The sequence below is a fragment of the Echiichthys vipera genome (genome assembly GCF_963691815.1).
Source record: "Echiichthys vipera genome assembly, chromosome: 10".
In the NCBI taxonomy this organism is placed as follows: Eukaryota; Metazoa; Chordata; class Actinopteri; order Perciformes; family Trachinidae; genus Echiichthys; species Echiichthys vipera.
In genome coordinates, this window is record NC_139835.1 from 6,546,155 (window position 1) to 6,568,377 (window position 22,223).

The 22,223-nt window shown below is 40.5% G+C and overlaps 1 protein-coding gene across 14 annotated transcripts in view; it reads left to right on the plus strand.

Annotated features, from left to right (window-relative positions):
- The window catches only part of tns1b (tensin 1b), a 220,959-nt gene that overhangs the window by 131,508 nt on the left and 67,228 nt on the right, over positions 1–22,223 (plus strand). For all 14 annotated transcript variants that reach the window (XM_083922296.1, XM_083922289.1, XM_083922299.1 and 11 more), the window contains 2 exons: positions 10,575–10,616; positions 21,216–21,265. In XM_083922296.1, coding sequence (XP_083778422.1) covers positions 10,575–10,616; positions 21,216–21,265 — 92 coding nt within the window. The remainder of the gene's footprint in view (positions 1–10,574; positions 10,617–21,215; positions 21,266–22,223) is intronic.

A 22,223-nucleotide genomic window follows, 5' to 3' on the forward strand; every position in this document is an offset into this window, starting at 1 on the left:
GGTGAAAGTCACACTCTGATATGCTGCACTTATAGGAGACACACACTTGGCTGTATCGGTGGTCTCTCATCATCTGTGTGTTTTTATAGGGCCACCATGAGTTATGAAGCAGACGGCTCCTACTGTCAACTCAGACCTATTGCATTATTAACAATTAAGACTTTGCTCCCTAATTTTGCAGGTTTGGCTATCATTCTGTTCGGTAATAAAAACTTTGTGCGCACCATCTTACAGTTTTTCTCAATTGCTAAAACACTAAACCCTGTTGTCTGAACCAATTTCTCTGTTGCCTGAACACACTGATTGAATCAATCACTCTTTTGGCAAAACCATGAGCACTTTTCACCTTTTTAGACACAACTTACCAACACATTTTCATTGTGATGCACATGTGCTGCATAATGGTAAGCACAGGTGGCAAAAGTCAAACACTGGAACACAACAACTCAAAATTGATAACACTTGTGGCTAATGATGTGAGGAAATATATAAAGCCAGTTCAGAGAGCACTGATTTGTGAGGCACTACAATGGATAGAAATCTAAGAGGAAGAGTTTGTGTGAGAGGAAGTCGAGGAGGTCAAGGTGGTCAGGGTGGTCAGCGAAGACAAAGAACAGTAATATCTGACGAAATCAGAGCTACTGTGATTGACCATGTTCTTGTCCATGGTATGAGCATGAGGGAGGCCAGACAAAGAAATTATCTTTTTTGACATTATAGTACAGTATGTAAATGTTGAGAGCAAATTACTGTATGACATATTACAGTATATACTGTACCACAGTATACTGTAAGTAAATATATGTTTCAGTACATCACTGTGCCAATGTACTGTAGTATTGTAATGGAGGGTTAGTCTAACTGTCTGTAGGCCTAGTATTCTATGTATATTTTTTGTAACTGCATGTTCTCTTTTTGTAGAATTGAAAGACTGTCACATAAGGGTGTGAGGACAGGTATGTACTCCCCACACCAAGAGACCCTAATTGTTGATATGGTCCGTGAGGACAATGCCGAACTGTACACAAGTGGCAAATGCATATGGTTTCTGTTCGTTTTGAACAAATAATATGTGTACTGTTAATGTAAAAGATCTTTGTTTTTTGTACTGTACAAGTGCTACATGTTACAGTTTTTCTTGATTGCTAAGACACATTTCTTGAAAGCTTCTCTCCTTTTCTCTAAACTTTGATCACAAACCCCAATTTTCAAGCTACGTTCACAAAACCTCAGACTCTTCTTGCAAAACCAAACTTTCACCTCAAAACAGTTCAATCTGTGCCCAAAACTGAACTTTGTTGTCAAATCATGCCCCAAGTCAATCAAAATTAAAAACACTACTGAGCAGCCACTAAACACTACATAGAAAAATAGAAAACACAACGCTCAGGACATGAAGCTGAATGCATGTTGCAAAACAAAAAACTTGCATTTAGCACTTTACACAAAGACAAAAAACTGAAATCTTGTGCATTAACATGTAGCACTTGTACAGTACAAAAAACAAAGATCTTTTGCATTTACAGTACACATAGCATTTGTACAAAGCAAACAGAAACCGTATGCGTTTGCCACTTATGTACAGTTCGGCATTGTCCTCACGGACCATATCAACAATTAGGGTCTCTTGGTGTGGGGAGAACATACCTGTCCTCACACCCTTATGTGACAGTCTTTCAATTCTACAAAAAGAGAACATGCAGTTACAAAAAATATACATGGAATATTAGGCCTACAGACAGTTAGACTAACCCTCCATTACAATACTACAGTACATTGGCACAGTGATGCACTGAAACATATATTTACTTACAGTATACTGTGGTACAGTATATGCTGTAATATGTCATACAGTCATTTGCTCTCAACATGTACATACTGTACTGTAATGTCAAAAAAGATAATTACCTATTCTCTTCTCTAAATCTTCGGATTATGGTGGCTCAGTGAATCTACCGATGTTTGGTTGTACCCTTTGGTCCAGCCTCCCTCATGTTCATACCATGGACAAGAACATGGTCAATCACAGTAGCTCTGATTTCGTCAGATATTACTGTTCTTTGTCTTTGCTGACCACCTTGACCACCTTGACCTCCTCGACCTCCTCTCACACAAACTCTTCCTCTTAGATTTCTATCCATTGTAGTGCCTCACAAATCAGTGCTCTCTGAACTGGCTTTATATATTCCCTCACATCATTAGCCACAAGTGTTATCAATTTTGAGCTGTTGTGTTCAAGTAGTGACAACCGTGCTTTAATTGTGTTTGACTTTTGCCACCTGTGCTCACTATTATGCAGCACATATGCATCACAATGAAAATGTGTTGGTAAGTCGTGTCTTAACAGGTGAAAAGTGCTCATGGTTTTGCCAAAAGAGTGATTGATTCAATCAGTGTGTTCAGGCAACAGAGAAATGGGTTCAGACAACAGGGTTTAGTGTTTTAGCAATTGAGAAAAACTGTAATGCACAAGATTTCTGTTTTTTGTCTTTGTGTAAAGTGCTAAATGCAAGTTTTTTTGTTTTGCAACATGCATTCAGCTTCATGTCCTGAGCATTGTGTTTTCTATTTTTCTATTTAGTGTTTAGTGGCTGCTCAGTAGTGTTTTTAATTTTGTTTGACTTGGGGCATGATTTGACAACAAAGTTCAGTTTTGGGCACAAATTGAACTGTTTTGAGGTGAAAGTTTGGTTTTGCAGGAAGAGTCTGAGGTTTTGTGAATGTAGCTTGAAAATTGGGGTTTGTGTTCACAGTTTAGAGAAAAGGAGAGAAGCTTTCAAGAATTGTGTCTTAGCAATCGAGAAAAGCTGTAACTGCTTGGATCTGGGAACCCTGGTTATGGCACTAAAAAGAAGTGGGATGGGGCAAGAACATAAGAGAGGTTGTATAGAAACCCTCAGGTTAGCCAAACGTATCATGCAGGCGACCAGAACAGTTACAACAAAAACTGTCTGGTGTAAACATCAGTCAGTTTACAGACCAACAAGCTTCAACTTTGATATACTGCACTTGCCGTAGTTTTTCATATACTGGCCGGATTCAAAACCAACTACAGTATGCTAGGCCAGGCTTTGCTATCGTGTTTTGGAAAGCGGAAATAATGAGCTGTTGCTATGAATGTGTAGCACTTTGCTTTGTGGGACACAGTAGGCAAGGTGGACTGGTCCGATGCATGCTGTAGACTTTTTTTTCAGAATCAGTTCAATATCTAAGTATTTTTGGCATCCTGCATATTATGTTTTTGTTTGTATTCTACATGCTACATTTGAGCCAAATCAGTTCAGTAGGTGGATGTGAATACAGCCACTGTTTTTACCTCCAAATAAAGTTCCTTACATCAGTTGCATTCAACCCTTGTCAGAAAATTCGCTAGCAGGTTTAAGGAAACCATATGATTCATGGAAAAAAGCCTAATAATAAGTATTACCTTTTACTGTAGGATATATGCTGGGTCAAGTGCGTGAATTTGGCAGCATGCTTCCTATTCTCCCTCCGCCCACAATAACAGGATATTGATTTTGAACTAAACTAGATTTTTATTCAGGCGAGGTAAAAGGTCAATGTGAGTGTAGTTTTAGCCAATTATTTGACTGTCTTTTATTTTGGCTGTGACTACTATCACTAATAACTGAAAGCTTCACTGTAACCAGTCTGGTTTCCTGACTTCTCAGGTTTCTTGCTTTGTGTTATCATAACTGTTAATGGCAAAATAATGGCAAAAACTATGAGAATAAAAAGTTTAAAAAAGGTCTTTCATGAATGTTCCTTGAACTAATGTGTTATCATCAGTAGAACATTGGCAGAAGTTGTCCATAATAGAGGCCAGTGTCAGTAAATTGGAACAGAATGCAGCTAAAGCACATGTTGAAATGATTTTTATCTTTAGTATTGAATAACAGTAACTCGGTCACCTTCCAGATGTATTCATTCTGAGCCATGAAGCAGGAAATACTGGACTTGTTTGTTTTAAGCAAAATATTATCATACTATTTGTCTATTTTTATGTCTGTAACTATTTCACTACCGCATGGGAGATCAACAGCCTGTGTTTAGCTCCTCTCATGAGAACAAATGCAACATGATGCTCAGCTGATTTGGCTCAAGCTGACGCCATGGCTCTGAGCTAGGGCTGTGCCAAGGATTCAGAAAACCTGAGTATCTGCAAAGGATTGGGCTTTCCTCCTCCCCCTTTTAAGTTAAGTTAAGAATTACTGTCCGACCAATAATCATAGTTGGAGAAACAAGTGTATACTTACATATATAGTGCACTGGAAGAGCCAAAGCCCGGTCTGTGTTTCCACTCTACCTGCAGGTGCTGTAACGCTTTAGGCTACAACAATGATGTGCTCCTCTTCTTTACAGTTGCCAGTTTTGTAACTGTGTTTTAAGAGCTGCTGTGCAATCTGTTGTGTGGCTGACATTTGCTGTTCTTCCACAGATACATTCAGGTGTACTGTGAAGAATTCTCAGCTGTTGAAAATAAACTCAAATTTGCAGTATCATTGTAATAAAGGGCTGAATTATCCTGGACAAAGATGAGAAACATGTCTCTTATAAGTCTTAAGTCTTCTTCAATACAGTATGATTTTCATTTAGTAAATTATGGTCCAATTTAGATTAATGGATTAATGATAAGAATTAGGATTTTATTGTATTTTTTTCAGCTGCATTAATGTCTGTGTATTTTTTGATCCCATCACTGGGTGCTAAAGTGAAAAATGTTAAACTATAACTATATACATATTGTGGCGTTTTTTTGCATTTTTTTTCGTCTTAATACAGACAACACACAATGGCCCTCATTTATCAATCTTGCGTGAAAACAGGCGCAGATCTGAGCGCAGAATTGGTAGTAGGACACACATGTGATTTATGGAGGCCTCGCCCACAGAGGTCAAACATGGAGACAAGAAATACTGGTAAGAAAATAAACTTTTCCGACACAGAGATCGGCATCCTGACATCCGAGATAGAGTAAAATAAAGATGTGCTTTTTGGCAGTCTTAAGAGTGCAATAAAAGGGGCCCATAAAAACGCTGTATGGAAAAGAATAACGGAGGCAGTCACCCCTAAGCAGCGCTCCACTGTGACCCGTGTGCATGTGTGCGCACTGTTGAACCTGCGCTCCTGCTCTGTAGCGGGGTTTGCCAGCGGGGTTATTAGGTATTCCGTTAGAGGATAACCTTTGTCACCTAGAAGAACCATACCAAAATGTTTATCATCTGATACCTTGTTTGATTTAATGCAATTTATCGAGGGTAGCCACTTACAGAGGAGATGACTTTGGCTCTGCAGTGGTCTTTCCTGCAGCCGCGCGCCAGCACATTCATTCATTCATTCATCTTCAACCGCTTGTCCCTGTCGGGGTCGCGAGGGGCTGGAGCCGAGCTGTTTAGAAATATAAAATAATTGTCTGTTCCCCCCTGGCCACCTGGCCACCACGTTTAAAAGCGATAGCTTGGCATCACAAATCACCTGTACATTTATCGAGTGATAGTTTTGGCGATTGATGAATGCGTAATCACTCATGGATGGTGCCTTCAGACGCACATGAGTACAATCGATTGCTCCAACCACAATTTTTATTTTTTTTATTCGTCTTAAGAATCCGTTTTTATCTGTTCTTATTATGTGACTGCTTATGCTAAATGACAGCTGAGGTTTGTTAATTTTTTCAGCCAGATTTTGCTGTGCTGCACCGCAAATCCACAGGCTCAAATGTGCGTACACGATCTCAGACCTGACGTGAGATTTGATCGTAGCTCTGTTCACGTCCAAATTGATAAGTGCCGAAGTTTGTGTGGAAATGGTCGTACGCACGTTTTTCTGCCGTACGTCCGTTTGATAAATGAGGGCCAATATGACCATGACTAGTTGGTATGGGACTGTAACATCAATCTGTCACATCAAGTTTGATGTTATGGATTTCCCTACTGATGGAAAATATGGCCTGATTGCGATGTATAAATAAGACTCCATTACATGATATAATTGATCCTGCAGCCTTAAGTCCCGGTCACACCAGATTGTGGCACAATGATATTCATTTGCATGTCCTCAAGAAACATGTGATGCTAGAAGCTCAGTGACACAGGGACCACTTGCCGGGCAAGTTGCTGAGCTAGTGTGCGTCCCAAAGACTAACATGTTAGTGCTAGTCAGGCAGAATAGCTCTCCAGGCTTTGTTCTATTTTTTTCTGAAATGTGTTGTTAATTTCCCCCTGGAATTTTGTTCTTAGGTACATGCTATTCCTTCTTCTGTTCCTCTGGCTTTCTGATCCCTTCAAAGCACTGACAAGACAATTGGTCATATTCGCTCTAAACTATACAGATATATAAGAAGTGATGCAACATCAACAAGAGTTTGGCTGTTGTCGTCTTTGTTTCCTAGAGCCAAAAGTGACAGTATTAAGATGAGAAGGTGGAGATAATTTATCCAATATGGTTGCTAGTGCTAGCTAGCTAGCTTGGATAGCAAGGTTTAAAGATGAACAGCCGACTCCTTTTTCTTTCATTTAGTACAACTGGATGCTGAACAAAAAGACTAGACTAGAGATGCACCGATCCAGTTTTTTCCGATCCAATCCGATACCAGGTACCTGGGCTGAGCGTATCGGCCGATAACGACCCGGTCCTACTGTTGAATGAATAAAGCGTATACCTCGCCATGTGAGTGAAGGCATCAGACTTAACATTAACATTTAGCCTTGTTAGGTAACAAATTAACACAGATATAAATGTATTTAATAATTTTAAGATAATTTTCTCATTGACTTCTATGCAATCAGATTAAATTTTCCAAGCAGTAGAGTCACCCCCTTATGGAAATGAGAAAGAAGGCAGGTTTAAGGCACTTCCACTAGAGATTGACCTCTTGACTTAGAATCTGTCATATAACACAACAAAATATCTTCATTTGAGTCCATGAAAGCTAAGATCCAATCCTGGCTTTGATTTTGTTATTAGACAGAAATTTACTGTGCACAGCTAACAAGAATCTTCTTGAATCAAAGTCTTTGTACAATTACTGGCCTTTGTGCTACAGCTCCCCTTCAAATGTTTCCTTTCAAGTGGGCTAAGAGTAACACTTCCTCTGTGGACTATTTTGCTGATCCATAACTTCCCAGGATTTCTCCTGCTTTCTGAATTAGTTGCAAGCCCCAACAACAATATTCATACAGACACACACACACACACACACTCTGGCCATCTGGCTGCAATTGCACAAAACGGAAACACACGTCAGAATACATATGATTGTGAGAATTGTTTGTGTCTGTGTGTGTTTTCTGGGTGTGCACACAATAGGCTCTATTTGTGTGAGAATGCCTGCGGCTGCAAATTTTGACCTCTGAGCAAATTCACAGTCTGCATTTAGAGACTCAAACATCAGTCTGGTGTTTCCTTTTGCTTCATTCCACTTGTCTGATGTACAAAAACAACAATACACAGTTACATACCGGGTAGAGAAAGCAGATAGTAATGATCGGACAAAAAGTTAACCTTTCCAACTCTGTCGTATTGGCATTGTATTGGTGATTTAATCACATTTCCATTTATTCTGTGGTTCTTTTTAAATGTTGTAAGATGGTATGTCACTGGTTAGGATGATTCCAAAGTCTCTCTCCCTCTCTCTCTTGGTGGTTTACTTTGGGCGTTTGGAGTGTGTATTCTGGGGCCTGCACAGCCAGACTATAATTTACCCTTTGCATTTACTGTTTATACTCCACTGAAGCTTTCTACAGAAGCAGAGCATCCTTGGTGTCACAGTGCAGCTCTTTGTCTGGGTACTTTCCAGTGATCACTACCATGAAGGAGGCTTCTACTATGAAGTGCTTCCATCCAAATTATGATTTTCAACATTTGACATCATAACTCTTGGGTGTTCCGACTTAAAAGCATGATCCTATTCAATTATATTTTTGATATGGTCTGTGTACCCTAAGCCTGATACTGTATATCAGGGCTATTCAACTAATGTGGAAATGGGGCGGATTGACAAAAATGATCCAATATGAGGGCCGGAAAAATAGAAAAAGAAACGATGCAGCGACATAGAAGTGCAGATATTGTCATGTTATTTTATCAATGTAAATATCAGTCATAGGCCTCAAAGTGCAATAAGCTTGTCAGAAAACAATCCTTGTGAATATAACACACCTGTTAACCAGAGTTTTACACTAAAGTACAAGTTTGAGGCTCTTGTCCTTTACTTGAGTATTTTATTTACATGCTACTTTATTCTTCTACTCCTCTACAAATCAGTGGAAATATTTTACTTTTTACTCCACTGCATTTATCTGATTACTTCAGTTACTAGTTACTTTACCAGGCTGACAAGCACATATGAAACATTAGTTTATTCATCAAAAACTGGACTGACACAAATGAACGTAACATATAAATGCAGATGATGACATGATTTTTATCAACACGGATATGGCTGAAGAGTAAACACAGGCTTCACAGTGACAGAAACTAAAACGTCTCTGTCCGTTCTCTAGTAAACTGACGTTTTTTTTGTGACAACCTTTCTTTTTTGTAGAGTAGAAAGAGACATTGATGTGGTGATTTAACCACATCAAATATTCCCCGGCGGGCCGGATCTGGCCCAGGAGCCGACAATTGAATAGCCCTGCTGTATATCCTATTCCTCTGAGCCATAGAGCTGCATTGTTAACAATTAAAAACACATCAATGAGCCACATTGAGTAGCATGCTCCTTCATTACCATGAACACACTTTAGTTTATTTTAAGTCAATCCAACATACACTGTCCTGCTGCCTTAAATTCACTCAATTACCAAATGTGTTTAAATTTGCAGCTGAAATTAGTCCCCAGTAAATGCACTCTTTACTTCTGGTTGAATAACATTCGCCAAAAACTACAGTGCCCAGCTTTTTTTTTTACATTATGTTGCCCTTTTTAACAACTGTATAGTGGTCACACATAATCATAAATTCACATAATCACAAAATCATTATTAGTTTTAGTCTTTTCATGCGATTGAGAGAAGACAGCACTACATTCCTAAAATATCGGTAGCCTTACCCTTACCAGGTGCTAACATTTATCTCATCATACTTAACTTTCAATGTCACCAATTATTAGGGCTGGTGATTATTGGATTTCTTTTGACATTATGCCAATACAATACCCAGGTTTCAGTATTGTTACGTTACAGTTCTTTTTTTTCATCATTTATGTATCATAAGCTGTTTTCTAATATGAGCCCCAGAGAATCTCAGTCGAATCAGTTTCAGACTTTGTCCGAAGCTTCCCTTTCACACGACGCTCCATGTCAGACGTGTTCTCTCTTACTGGAAATACTCTGTTTGGTGTAGGCAAGGCCTTGTGTACGGGTTGAGCATGCAGTAGGCAGGACATTACTGCATTCACACCGTGGTCACGTTAACCCGTTCGCATAAAAAAACAAGTTTCTTGCTGTTCCTTAAATCTTCCTGAAAATCAGCAGACAGAAGTTTTCCGAACCCCTTCAAATTCTCCCTGACTAAAAGTCTCATGTTTCCTGATTTAGATCAGAACATATTTGATCAAAGATTAAGTCAACAAGAATTTGACCAACCTGTGCCATCTTTTTGCCAACTTTTTTACAAATGTATTGGCTGTTTTGGTCAATACTTGGTCAGTGTTGTGGTTCAACCATACCCAAATGGTGGCAGCATATTGTCAAAGTAGTCAGGAGTCCATGATATACTACACCTCTGCTTTATACCAGAAATATCTCCAGAGACAGGGATCCTCACACCAGATCTCACTCCAACTTTACATACACCCTGGCTAGTCCGTCAGCATGCTCTCTCTCTCTCTCTCTCTCTCTCTCTCTCTCTCTCTCTCTCTCTCTCTCTCTCTCTCTCTCTCTATCTTCCTCTGTTGCAATGAAAAGCGCCACTAGTCATTTACTGTCTTCTCTGCTACATGTAGATATGACTGATGTTTTCAGTACTGCTCAGACTGAATCTGTTATGCTTCCTTTAGTAAGTAACATCTGTGCATGTGTGGTATTCTGCGGTTAGCCAAGCCCTCACAAGCTCATGACATCATGGATTGCTCTGATGTTTTCGTCTTCTTCTGCTCACTTCCCTGAACCTCTCTCTTTACAGTACCTTCATCTCTCTCACTCTATACTCCCAGCCGGCCCTGCCTAAGCATCCACCCACTCTTTAATTTTTCCTTTTCACTTTCACTTCTCTCCGTCCCCTGTATTCCTCTCTACCCTTCAGTCTCTGTTGGCCTGGTCCTCTCTCTCTATCCATAGCTGTATATGGCCATGGAAAAGAGAGTTCCACGGATGGACTCTCTGGGCTTGGCTAATAGAAGCAGACTTGTCACTTTGTGTAAATATTTGCACAGAGGGATTATAGATGGTCCCAGGCATTCAAGGTGGAGCCCCACTGCTCCAGGCCACATTAGGGCAAGGAATGGTGCTGAGTGTAGCTTCGATATAGCATGAGAGGAGATGATGTGACACAACATAATATAACATGACAGGACTTTTTGAGTTCTGAATGTTAATGATCTCACTTCGTTTTTCTCTGTTTTCTCTGAACAGGCACCAAGCAGTGACCTCCCCCTCAAACATGTAGACACCTTGGTGAGTTTCAACTGACGTGACATTTTTTTTTCTTTTTTCTTCACTCACTGTATTTTCTCAGGTCAGGTATGACACTGGTAGACACATCATGTATTTGATCTAGGAGAGGTATTAATTGTGAGTAAATTGAGGCCTTCCATCTGGCGTGAATGATCGACTTGGGTTCTGTTCAAATTTGAACCAATACCCCGTAACTAGAATTTGGTACCGGTACCCAACAATACCTTTTTTCTGTACTTTAGGCTCTCTGTAATAACATAAATGTAATTTCAGATGCAAACAACAAGTCAAAAGGTTCTCAATTTCAAAATTATTTATTAAGAACATTTGACACACCAGGCAAAGCAAAGCCCTTCCCTCCCTCCCTCCCTCTCTGCTATTAAAAAAGCTAAGCTGGGGCAGACGGTGGCACAGTGGTTAGGGCAGTTGCCCCATGTAAAGAGACTGAAGGCCGCGGGTTTGACTCCGGCCTGCAGCCCTTTGCTGCATGTCCCCCCCCTCTCTCTCACCCCATTTCCTGTCCGTACTATATAACAAAAGGCTTGTAAAACTTTGAAAAAAATAATCTTAAATAAAAAGCTAAGCTAATAACCAAGACAGTAAATAAATCTGAGTTATCTGTAACAACAGCTTCCAGTTACTTACTTAATTACCTAAAATTATCGATGATGTTTTGAAGTTTTGTCATCCATGTAGGGTTCAGCTTCTTCTGGGCTGGCTGCAGATGTGCTAACGTTAGCAGCAGCTGCATTACAGAATCCTCTGGTTGGCCACAGGAAGAACTCTTTGTTTACTGTTGGCAGTTTGAACTGGCCTTGGCATAGTTATAATCCAATTTACTATCCAACTCATGGTTTCCAAAAAAAAAAACAAAAAAAAATCCAATGTTCACATCAAGTACAAAGTACCAGCTTTTTGTACTAGATAATGAACAACTTATCAAATTGTGTTAAAACAAGATGATCTAGGGTTTTTGTGCTGGGAATCATGCCAGGTTGTTTCTGTTCCCATTACACCTTTTTCCTTGACCTGTTTTCAAAGGCACGAGGGCATCATAATGTGCCATTAGCTTCTGATTTGTGAGCAGGAGGATTTGTCAATGCATTGTAACATGTTGCAAATTGTTCTATTTGTGCCTCCTAAAGTCCACACACACACATGCAGGAAGATTAAAGGTCAGCTACAGAATGCAAACAGTTCACAACTTGATTTTACAAACTCACCATGTTATAGAAACTCTTAAACAAATGTCAGTAAAAAACATTTTGAAAGTCCACCAGACAAATACTTGACATATATTGGATGATTATGTACAATGGCAACATTTTTCCAGTATGGTTCTGGTTTGGGAAAGACTGTGGTTATGGCAAATAACAAATGGCTAAGACATGGGTATGGGTATGGTTATGCGCCTAAACCTCTTGGTTAAGCACAGGGAAATATTGTAGTTTGAGTTGATACAATGGTAATCGCAGGTCTGTGAAGGGAGTGAGTCTCTGTACTCTAGCATCAAATATGTTAAACACCCATCTAGCACCTCGCCCTGACTTTTCACTGCATATAGGGGACTCCACGTACTGCACTGGGACTAATGTAAATACATGGACTGAATGACAGGCAAATAGAAGTCATGTCATTGATTTCAGGACTAAAACCATGAGTTACTGTGAGCAAATAAACAGTACGCTGTGTCACATTCAGCCTCTTGCAAAGTGTAATTAGCTGCTATACATATTGGACAATAAATGTGATCCGAATAACTTGAAAATGACACATCCTTTTGTCTTGATGCATAATAGACATATAAAATGGTACAAACATAGAGACAAAGAGTGATGTATCGTCTGTAAATAGCATTAACAAATTACAAATTAAATAAAGCTGGATAAGTTTGTCATACATACAAACAAAAAAAACAAAAACATACAAAAAATCACAAGGGACACGTAGCTGGTTCGAAATTTGTCTTTTGCTGTTCCTTGAATTCTTCTAAGGTTTTCGCCGTCGACCTTTACTGATAGAAATTCCGGGAACTCGTTGTGTCTCCAGTTAGACATTTTTGTTGGCGTTATCATATAAATCACCCTTCTTCTTCACCCTCCAGTGTTTGTTTTCTTCTGTTTCACACCAACAATGAGCTGCTCTATTCACACAGGGACATTACACGGTCTTTGTACCAAGGAGCTTTACCAAGTCTGTTTAATATCCGATCCAGGTAATGTCTAGATAATTTCAGGATTGCAGTGCACATGAAAGTGGCGGTAGTCAGTGATTAATGATGATGACTTTCTGATATATATACTGTATATTAGCTATGTTATGGGTTTGGATATGTTTGTGTTGAGTGTACAGTGTTGTGCGTTAATTATCTTCTAAAATTGTCTATAGCAGCAAATCGTCCAAACATTGGAAGAAAGGCTGCCATATTATCGAGAATCTGGATGTTGATACATGTTTAATGCGTCTACATTTTTCTCGTTAAGAGAGCTGCAGATCCCTCACCCAGTTAGTGTGAGTAGGAGCACAAGGCTTCTTCCAGAGAGAGAATACAGGCATGTTTTCATTAGGGTAAAATGTGGCCGCTCTGAAAATTTCAGGGCCCACCCTCTCTAATGGCCGTTCACTTGCGTTGTTTCCATTACAAAAAAAGGCCCCAGGGGGATTTACGGGACTCCGGAGGTGACGTATCACTCTGAATGGGTTTCAATTGCCGGTGATTAATCAGTTCTTCAAAAGTGATAAATACAGAATAGTTGTAGTTTAATTCAATGTGGCCTGTATGATTTACAACATCAACTTATGTTATAGTAACATGAAAAAAAACATTCCATCTTCAAAGTTCTGGGCGCTGTAAAAGTGTTTGTTGACAGACAGGCTGTCACCCTGCTTGCAGTACTGTGTGTATGTGTGTGTGTGTGTGTGTGTGTGTGTGTGTGTGTGTGTGTGTGTGTGTGTGTGTGTGTGTGTGTGTGTGTGTGTGTGTGTGTAGTGTGTGTGTAAATGGGAGAGAGAGAGGGAGCATGCAGCAAAGAGCCACAGGTCTCTTGTGTCTACTCTACTTCACCGTGTTGCTGTGATGTCAAGTACTACAACACGTCACATCCCGCTGAGAGTTACATCCAATCAGCAACCAGGCTTCTCCCAGAGAAAAAAAACGGCCTCTCCCACAGGGCCAACAAACGAGCGACTTGCATGCAAATTAGGGGTGTTTCGGCGAGATAGACAGCGTATTGGACCCTAATGGAAACACACCTTAAATCTACCAATATGAGTCACAAAAGAATCAAAATCTTGTTTTAGCTCAGATGTTTTTGCTAAAACAGCGCTGGGAGTGGACAAAGGGAGTAAGGGGCTGGCCTTCTGCCTCAGAGATAGTTTACAAAATAGGAGTCCAGTATGTATGTGAAGATGGGTATGTCCAGAACATGTGGTCTAATAGCATCTATTATCTCACTATACATCACTACAGCATTTGTTTTTTTTTACAAATTATGTACTGGATTTCAGCCCAGACTCCCCAGGGAGTGATGGGTAATAAGAGACACTATATCACCCCCAAGCCTACTTATGGTTGTTTTAGAAATATTGCTGGAACTTGTGCATGTTAGGTCAACACACACAAAAATTAGAGCCTACATGTTTGCCTTGGAATCACTGGGCTCTAGTCGTAATGACATAACTTCCTGTGAGTTGTATTTTGTCTGGGAAAGGAAGGATCAAGTTACCGATTTAGAGTTACCACCCAAAGCCATGTGCCCACTTTCTCCACGAGGACCAAAATAAACACAAATGCACCAGTGTGTGTGTGTGTGTGTGTGCGTGTGTGTGTGTGTGTGTGTGAGGCTGCTTTTATTGGCATTCCCTGTGTTATTCTACAGTTTTCTCATAAAGCGTAGTACAGAAGAGCAAAGGCTTCTCTGCTTCTGACATGAAGGAGCTTCATATCAGACAGTGTTTTGCACAGCTCATGAGTTTTCCCTCAGGTCATAATTTGCTCTGCACCTTAATTGAGCGGCAGAGCCTGAACCACACACTGAATATACTGTAAGTGTATGATTGTATGAGTTTGAGTTCCACGCATACTTTTTATAGTATGCATGTGTTGGAGTGTATGTACTGTGTGCGAGTGCAGCTGCTGCTCTCTGGTCATGGGCATTTGCTGTGCGGTTAAACTGTGACGTTTGCCTGCGTTTCATCGCCTCGGAGCACCAAAAAGATTTGTCTTATGACTGCATGAGCTTCCCTCGCTTCCCTGGGTTATTTTTTACCTCTGTGCATTTGGTGATCTTCTTTGCTTTGTTGACTCCTTTCATTGAGTTTTGAACTTTTTCAAAATTCAAAATCCAACTGTACATTTTGAAAAGTAAAGACATTTCAGGTGGCAATATTACTTGAGAGATTGCTCAGTCTTGGTCAACTTCAGAGAAAGGTGAGAAAATATCACGAAATAGAGGAAAGTTCTGAATAGTTTTAATACCTAGATTTGATACTAACATATTCTTATTCCTCAGACCTTAAGAAAAACAGCATTCAAGTGGTGTTTGTGAAATCCTCCGTGCAAACGACACAACTGTCTTAACTTAACATTTAACCAAACATGACTTAACACAGAGTGCCACAGTCAGCTGATTTATGTGTGTGTTTGTGTGTGAAAACATGACTCAGACCCCACATGTTTGCCTTAAGAGACAGAAAGGGTTAGAAATTGCAATTTAGATCCGTACACAGATGAGAACGAGGGAGAGAGGGAGGAAAAAGTTAAACATGAGGGCGAGAGATAACGTGATGGGAGGCTGAGTGGGAGGGGGGAGGGTGGCCGGCACACAGAGAGGCAGAGAAGGAAGGGAGACGACAGACACAAGGAGCGTTGTGGAGAAGTCTGGTCTGCGCTGGAGCATGCAGTGGTCCACTGCAGGCAACTGCCCAAAATAGAGCCCTTGTTTGTTTGTTTTAAAAGTCTTCCTCCTCCACTGTCAGAGAGAAGGGAGAGGTTTCACAGAGGAAACTTCACTGCGGGACAGAGAGCAGTGAGAGGCAAAGAGAGCTCTCCAGAAATGAACCAAGGAGGGTCTTTGAGAAGGCGACTCTCCTCTCTGAGGGGGGCATGGCGATGGAGTACGGGCTACCTTTTCAGGAAGGTAGGATGCGGTGGAGGGGTGAATGGATGGATGGTTGGCTGGATATAGTCAACATGGGTCCTGTAGCTTGTAGCCTATTATCGCTTGTTTTTTTCTCCTTTGTTATAGAACAGATTTTCTCCTCTCCTTCGCGGATTTTTACCAGCCCCCAACGTCTTTCACCCTCTCTCCCTCCCTCCCTCCCTCGCTCCTTTGCTCCCTTGCTCTTTCTCAGATGGTTAATTTGAATGGCCTGCTTGTAAAGTCAACCGCCACAGATGGTTTTCATCTGGCAACAGGCCTGCTGGACCCCCCACTCCAGTTCCCACCTCCTCATCCTCCTCCTCCCCAAGCACTATACCCACCCCCCCACCTAACACAAGTTGTCAAAGGGCAGTGAGGACAGAAACATGGTCCATGCAAGTATGTAGACGCAAATGACAACGCCTGGCACAGCTGTTGCAAACGTGTGTATCCTCAACATGCTCTTTTATGCACAGGTGGAGGTAACAAAGGGCAGTCTTCAGGGGGGCGATATAGAGCTAATCAGAGTGTTTCCATGACCACAGTACTAAACTGCTGAGGAACGTATACTGCTTTGCTTTTTTTGGACAATGGGATGTATGTCAGGCAGGGTTAGCTTTCTCTTGTTGTTCCATGCTATAGCAGCCCTAGTGGCAGTGCTCTGGCTGCAGCTCGGGGTTGTGTTGCGTTACGATTTTCAGAACGACATTCCTGAAGGCAACGACGCTTGAAGTTGATCTTGCGTAGCTCAAAGAGTCTGCATTGGCATACATGCGTGAACCCTGTTTTACTTGGGGGTTCGGATTGTGTGATGTTCACAAACTAACGTCTTCTACTTAAAATTTTGCAGCTATGACTATAAAATGGATAAATTGATATTTATTGCTGCACAATACAAAGTATTCATAGAATCACGGTACTTGAACATCACGATGTTTTTATGTTTTTCACTGACAAAGACATCAATGTGACCATAGCGAAAGTAATTGTCTTATTACTGACCGTAGCTTCACTGCGACACTTTCATTTACCCAGATGGTTGCACATATTGTGGCTCATAAAATGGTCTACGCACCAATTCAGACTAATTAGAAGCAAAAACTATAAATTAACTGCCATCTTTGAAGCGCAATACAAACACCTCAACACTCTCTCCCAGTCTCTAATGAAGATATTTGTTTGTATGCTGGTTAAAGTGGCAACACTATGGCATCCAACTTACGGAATTTCTCTGACTTATTCACTTTGTCATTCACATCTGATGATGTTCTCATCACCTCACAGTGGTCCATTTAGGGGTGCTTTGGGCTGACTTTCACGTACAATAAGTCTCACGACTCCACTCAACACAAGCACTGTAAGCCCTCTTCATGCTCTGCATCTGTCTGTGAACCCTGTTACAGGCTGTTTCTTGCTCATTCATCTCTGTCCTCCTCTGGCGACCACTTTATAGCCCCTGGCAACATACTGAAACGTTTAGGCCGAAGCTCAGACAGAAAATGGGGGATTTACTTTGTGTCGCCTCATTCGGGCCACGGACTCATGTGAATACTTGGGATGTAAGATGGGAAGGAATGGTGGACAGAACTTGTTGAAATTAAGTGGATTTGCGGAGATACAAACAAAAATGGCAAACATTGTATCATCTGATTTGTTTATGGTTGTGTTTTTGCCCATATATGTATGAGTATTCACTCAGTCCCTGCAAGAATTTGAACACGATTGCAACATCCCTGTAATTGCACTGGGTCAGACTTTGTTGCCCCAGAGCATATGTTGTGCTAAATTGGGGTTAGATAGGGCGATTCAAATAGTTTCTCTGTAGCCCCATCAAGAAATGACTTTGATGCAATAATCCTGCCTGTTGTTTTTTAATTGGACTTCTGTTTCTTTTAATCTTCAAATCATCCAGTTCAATAGGTCAGAAAAATAGAATAAGATCGCCTCCACAAAATTATAGACTCAATTAAATAGAAAAAGGTTGCAGAAACATACTCAACTTCCTTGCACTAGCGCAACAGGAATGCCCACATATAGGACGTAAATATTATTTTCCTAGGATGGCAAAGTCATGACCTGCCCTACTCTGCCTCTTTATTGCTAGCACTTTCATTGGTTGGGTTGGTTAGGTGTATGAGAAGGGAGATTGGTTCAGGTTGGGGTAAGAATACCAGGGTAATCAGTGGCAGAGAAGGGCGATCATGCCTTCATCACAAACGTTTCTAGTACGGCAATTTTTTACAACTGACTTGCCATTTTTAAATCGTACTCCCAATGTATTGCAAAATAAATTGATTGCAGTTTTTTAGCAATTCATTTTGGAAAAGCTGTCATTTTGGGTTGCAATAACACAGTGTGAACTTTATCCATGAACAGGGCCACTCACATGATTAACTACACACAGATATACTGGATGTTGTCTCTGTTAGTTTTAAATGTGTGCACTGACAGACAGTCAGGTGTTAGAAGAGCAGAGCAGGCTGAAACTCATCCAGAGAGGCGAGCGGGGCTCTTGACACTGATGCTCAGCTAGCCGTTCTGATCTAATGGATGATGATGGATAACAGCCCCCTCCTGTGTACATGTGACCCAAACACCACAGGGGGGTGCACAAGTCCACATGGCCTTTGACCCTCTCCTTGAGCTGGTTTGAGGGGGAGGCGAGGCAGACGAGGCATAGTGGAGCCAAACACAGTCAATCACCTTCAGCCACACTTCCTCTGCGAGGGCCTCTCTGCCTTGCTTTGTGAGGGTGCCATGTGATGACATCCTCACACACAAACAGACCCCATCACAAGATGCACTTTTTGTGCAGAGTGTAAAATGTGGCCTTCATTGTAAAGTGAAGCAATAATCTGAATTATTCTCACTAGTGTTTTCCTAAGTAGAGGGATGAATACAATCTCCAACTGCATGCAACTGCTTCTTATATTGTTTCACAATACGGCATTGGAGCAAGTTGGTTCATACAGTTTTACCTTGTCATTCTCATTTTGGTCATATTGAGTACTGCTTTGTTGAAGATATCCCGCTTACCAAAATGACACATTTCAACGTATCTTGTCTAAATAATGAACCATACAAAGACTTACCTCATTTACAAGATGTCAAATTTTCATCTATTCTTCAACAATATTAACAAGATTGAAATTTTGGTATCATCGAAGAACAGCTCAGCTCTAGGCCTTACTTTATAGACAATAAAATCACAGATCCATAGCAGGTAGATCCACAATCAATGGAACTATTGATGATAAAAAAATACTGTACTAAATTTGTCCCAAGGGTACAGAGCTGTACAGTAACACAATATAAGAAAAATGGAAAAGATATGTAAAAAATGCGAGAATAAGATGTACACATTATGATACTGTAGCCTATGTAATTGATCAAAGCAGGCGCGTCGCTAGTGAGTAAAAACATTCAGGGCTGTAGCCGAGAAGTCAGAGTCCTTTTCAGACGGGGATTCAGGGGAGAAATTTTTGAAGTTGGGCAGATGAACATGCAACTGTGACGTAGTTTGAGGGACAGGAAAAACCTATGGTCATGTGTGACTCCCGTCAAGGTAGGGCTACTGAGTAGGCCAGAATGAGACAAAAGAACAGCCTACAGCCTCAGAAACACTGACATGCACCGACCCGATGTCAAGGGGACCGGGTTGAATCCACTGCAGGTCCTGAAACTGTGCAAACTGGAAGACATCACTGCTCCGACGGATGTTTTCCCTCCTGACCGGTGTTTGGGTTTAACCAGTGACCGTTAACTGGACATTTTCAGCTGAAAGAGTCTGCGGTTGCCACAGTAACAGCAGATGCGTAACTGTCCTTGTGAATGCCTCTATGTTTCGTGTTTCATTACAATGTCAAAAATAACGTCACCTACCGGATCAGTCTCTATAGTTTTGTTTGAGTAAATGTGTCAGTGGCGTTCTGTACGTTGCTTGTTGTTGTTACGGTAAACATTAATAAATGAAAAGTTAAGAGATTAACTTGGTGCTTCACCAGCCACGAACCTGAACCCCTGGTGTCCTGTGTTATCTCAGAGAATCTCCTTTCCATACAATCTATGAGTATCTCAAAACATAATCCTGTTTTCATCATCTGCAACCGCAGAGGCACTCAGCTGAAAGTCTCCAGTTAACAGGGTCACTTGTTTAGTCAGTCTGCTTTAAGTTTGATTGTGAAGTCATCAAGTCAGTCTGCTTTAAGTTTGATTCTGAAGTTATAAGTCAGTCTGCTTTAAGTTTGATTCTGAAGTTATCACTTGTCAGTGTGGACACATCAGAATTTTGCAGTTTTCACTGCTACAATGTTGCATCTGTGGCTGCAGGTAATGCAACCACATAAAAGTCTACTGTAATGGGCTATTTTCATCAATGCAGTTTTTTTTATTTTATTAGATGGCACAGAGGTCCGGGGCTATTTCCAAGAGATCCGGGGCTATAGCCCAGAATGCCCATGTTGAACGACGCGCCTGGATCAAAGTATTCAATGGGTTCATATGATATGTTAATAATTGTTGTTGTTATTTCGTATGTATCTTACGTACAGTATATCTTTTTGATGCTGTGAAACGGCTGGTATGTGATCGTGACAGTAACCAAAAGGTGATGGTTAGTTTTATCAAATTGAAATGGTTGAGAAAAAAAGTGGTTGTTTGTCTTAGTACTTCCAGAACATGAATACCCGCCCCCCAGGTGAAAGTCCTGTGTCTCGGGACACATCCACTACCCGACCTTCCTCCCTATGCACACTTTGGTGCTCATATATTTAAACCCTTTAGAAGTACAAGTCCATATACTATGTCACCTGACTTCCTCCTTTGCTCCAGACATAATTTCTCCAGTATTAAATTACAAATAGCAGTGCATTACTTTTCATAGGTATATTTATGAAAAGTGAATGAGGACAGCCTGAATTGATGATACCATATGGAAGCTTTTAATGTAAAACCAACAACTGTTAGAAATGGTGTTGAACATAATGAGTTGTTAAGTAGACAAATAGTATATTTTGACAGCTTTGTACTTATATGTTTTTAAGCACTTTTGTAACTAGAGTTGGGTGATGGAGAAAATCAAATATTGCAATATTTTTTTTTACCTCAATGTGGATATTATAGGGTTGACTATCAGTGCTTGACATAATATTTACACAACAAGATCAATGTGCATATAATGACTAAGTGGGTAAAAACAAATAGAATTAGAACAGACTGGTAAATTCAGAAAATCACATTACTTTACTGTAATGCAGCATTTAGAACCAGAAAAAGACAATAATCATATTACTATACCCCAAATCTAAGACGCTATTTAATTTCATATCACAATATCGATATGATCTAACCTCTAATATACTGTAATTCACTTTTTTGTTGTCCAGCCCTCATTGTACAATCCAAGTTTCATATACATTGACCTAGGTTAAATCTCGTGTGTTTTTTTTGTGTTTTGCAGGGCTCAACAAAATCCTCAAAGAGCATGGAGTCAAGGCGCAGACCATCGAGGTAGGAGCTCTTTTCTTCTCTTCCAGCTGCAAGTTTCCCATAAAAGGCTTCACTCGGCTTATCGGACTGTATTAGTTGAATTATTTTAGGAACTTATCCTCACTGTTCTCCAAAAGGACAAAAAGATAACGAAGGTGCAGAAAGAAATCCTATTCAGCTTGAGTTCTGAAGCATTTGAAATGAAAAGTTTCAATGTAATAGGATATTTGCAAATTTGACAAGGGGAATAAGTGAAGCAACGTGCCCTGCCATTGAACTGGACCTCACACTGTTTTGTTGGACACAAAGATATTTGGTGTCAGCCCCTCTCACCTCTGTCCTCAGGGAGTCACACGTGTTGTCAGTTGTGTAATTAATGTGTAAAACTTGACACCACAACAGTTGGTGCTGAAGTGTTGCGCTAAGCTTGAGTGACAGTTTGATTCCCTCACAGCAAGTCAGAGTTGATATAAAGTTATAAAAACACATAAAACATATGATCCATCATCCCTATTGACAGCACATGCAGAGTATTTGATTACAGTCATTTTCCATCCATATAAAGGAAAATCAAAGGCTTTTAAAAGGGAACAACAGCACAGTCGTCTGACTGTCGTCTCTTATGTAACAGTTACTTCAGTCGTTTCAAACGCGCACATTTAGGAACATTTGTTAGAGCAATATTTATTTTCAGCTCGTACAGTGAAAGTGATAATCTAACACTTACAGGCTGCGTCCAAAATTTGACTTTCTTTTCTCTTGTTTCAGTGCATTTCATTGAGAAAAGGTATTCTTTTGTAAACAAACTTAAAGCGAAATTACGGCGCAAAATCTTCCCAGGGTTTTTTTCGGCACTTACATACATCGAAGAAGTCATCGAGACAGTTTTTTTCGTGTAACAACTATTAACGGAGAAATCCTGTAGAGACACTAACAGCCGGATGTGGCTAACACTTATTAGCTCGGGGCAGTACGGTGA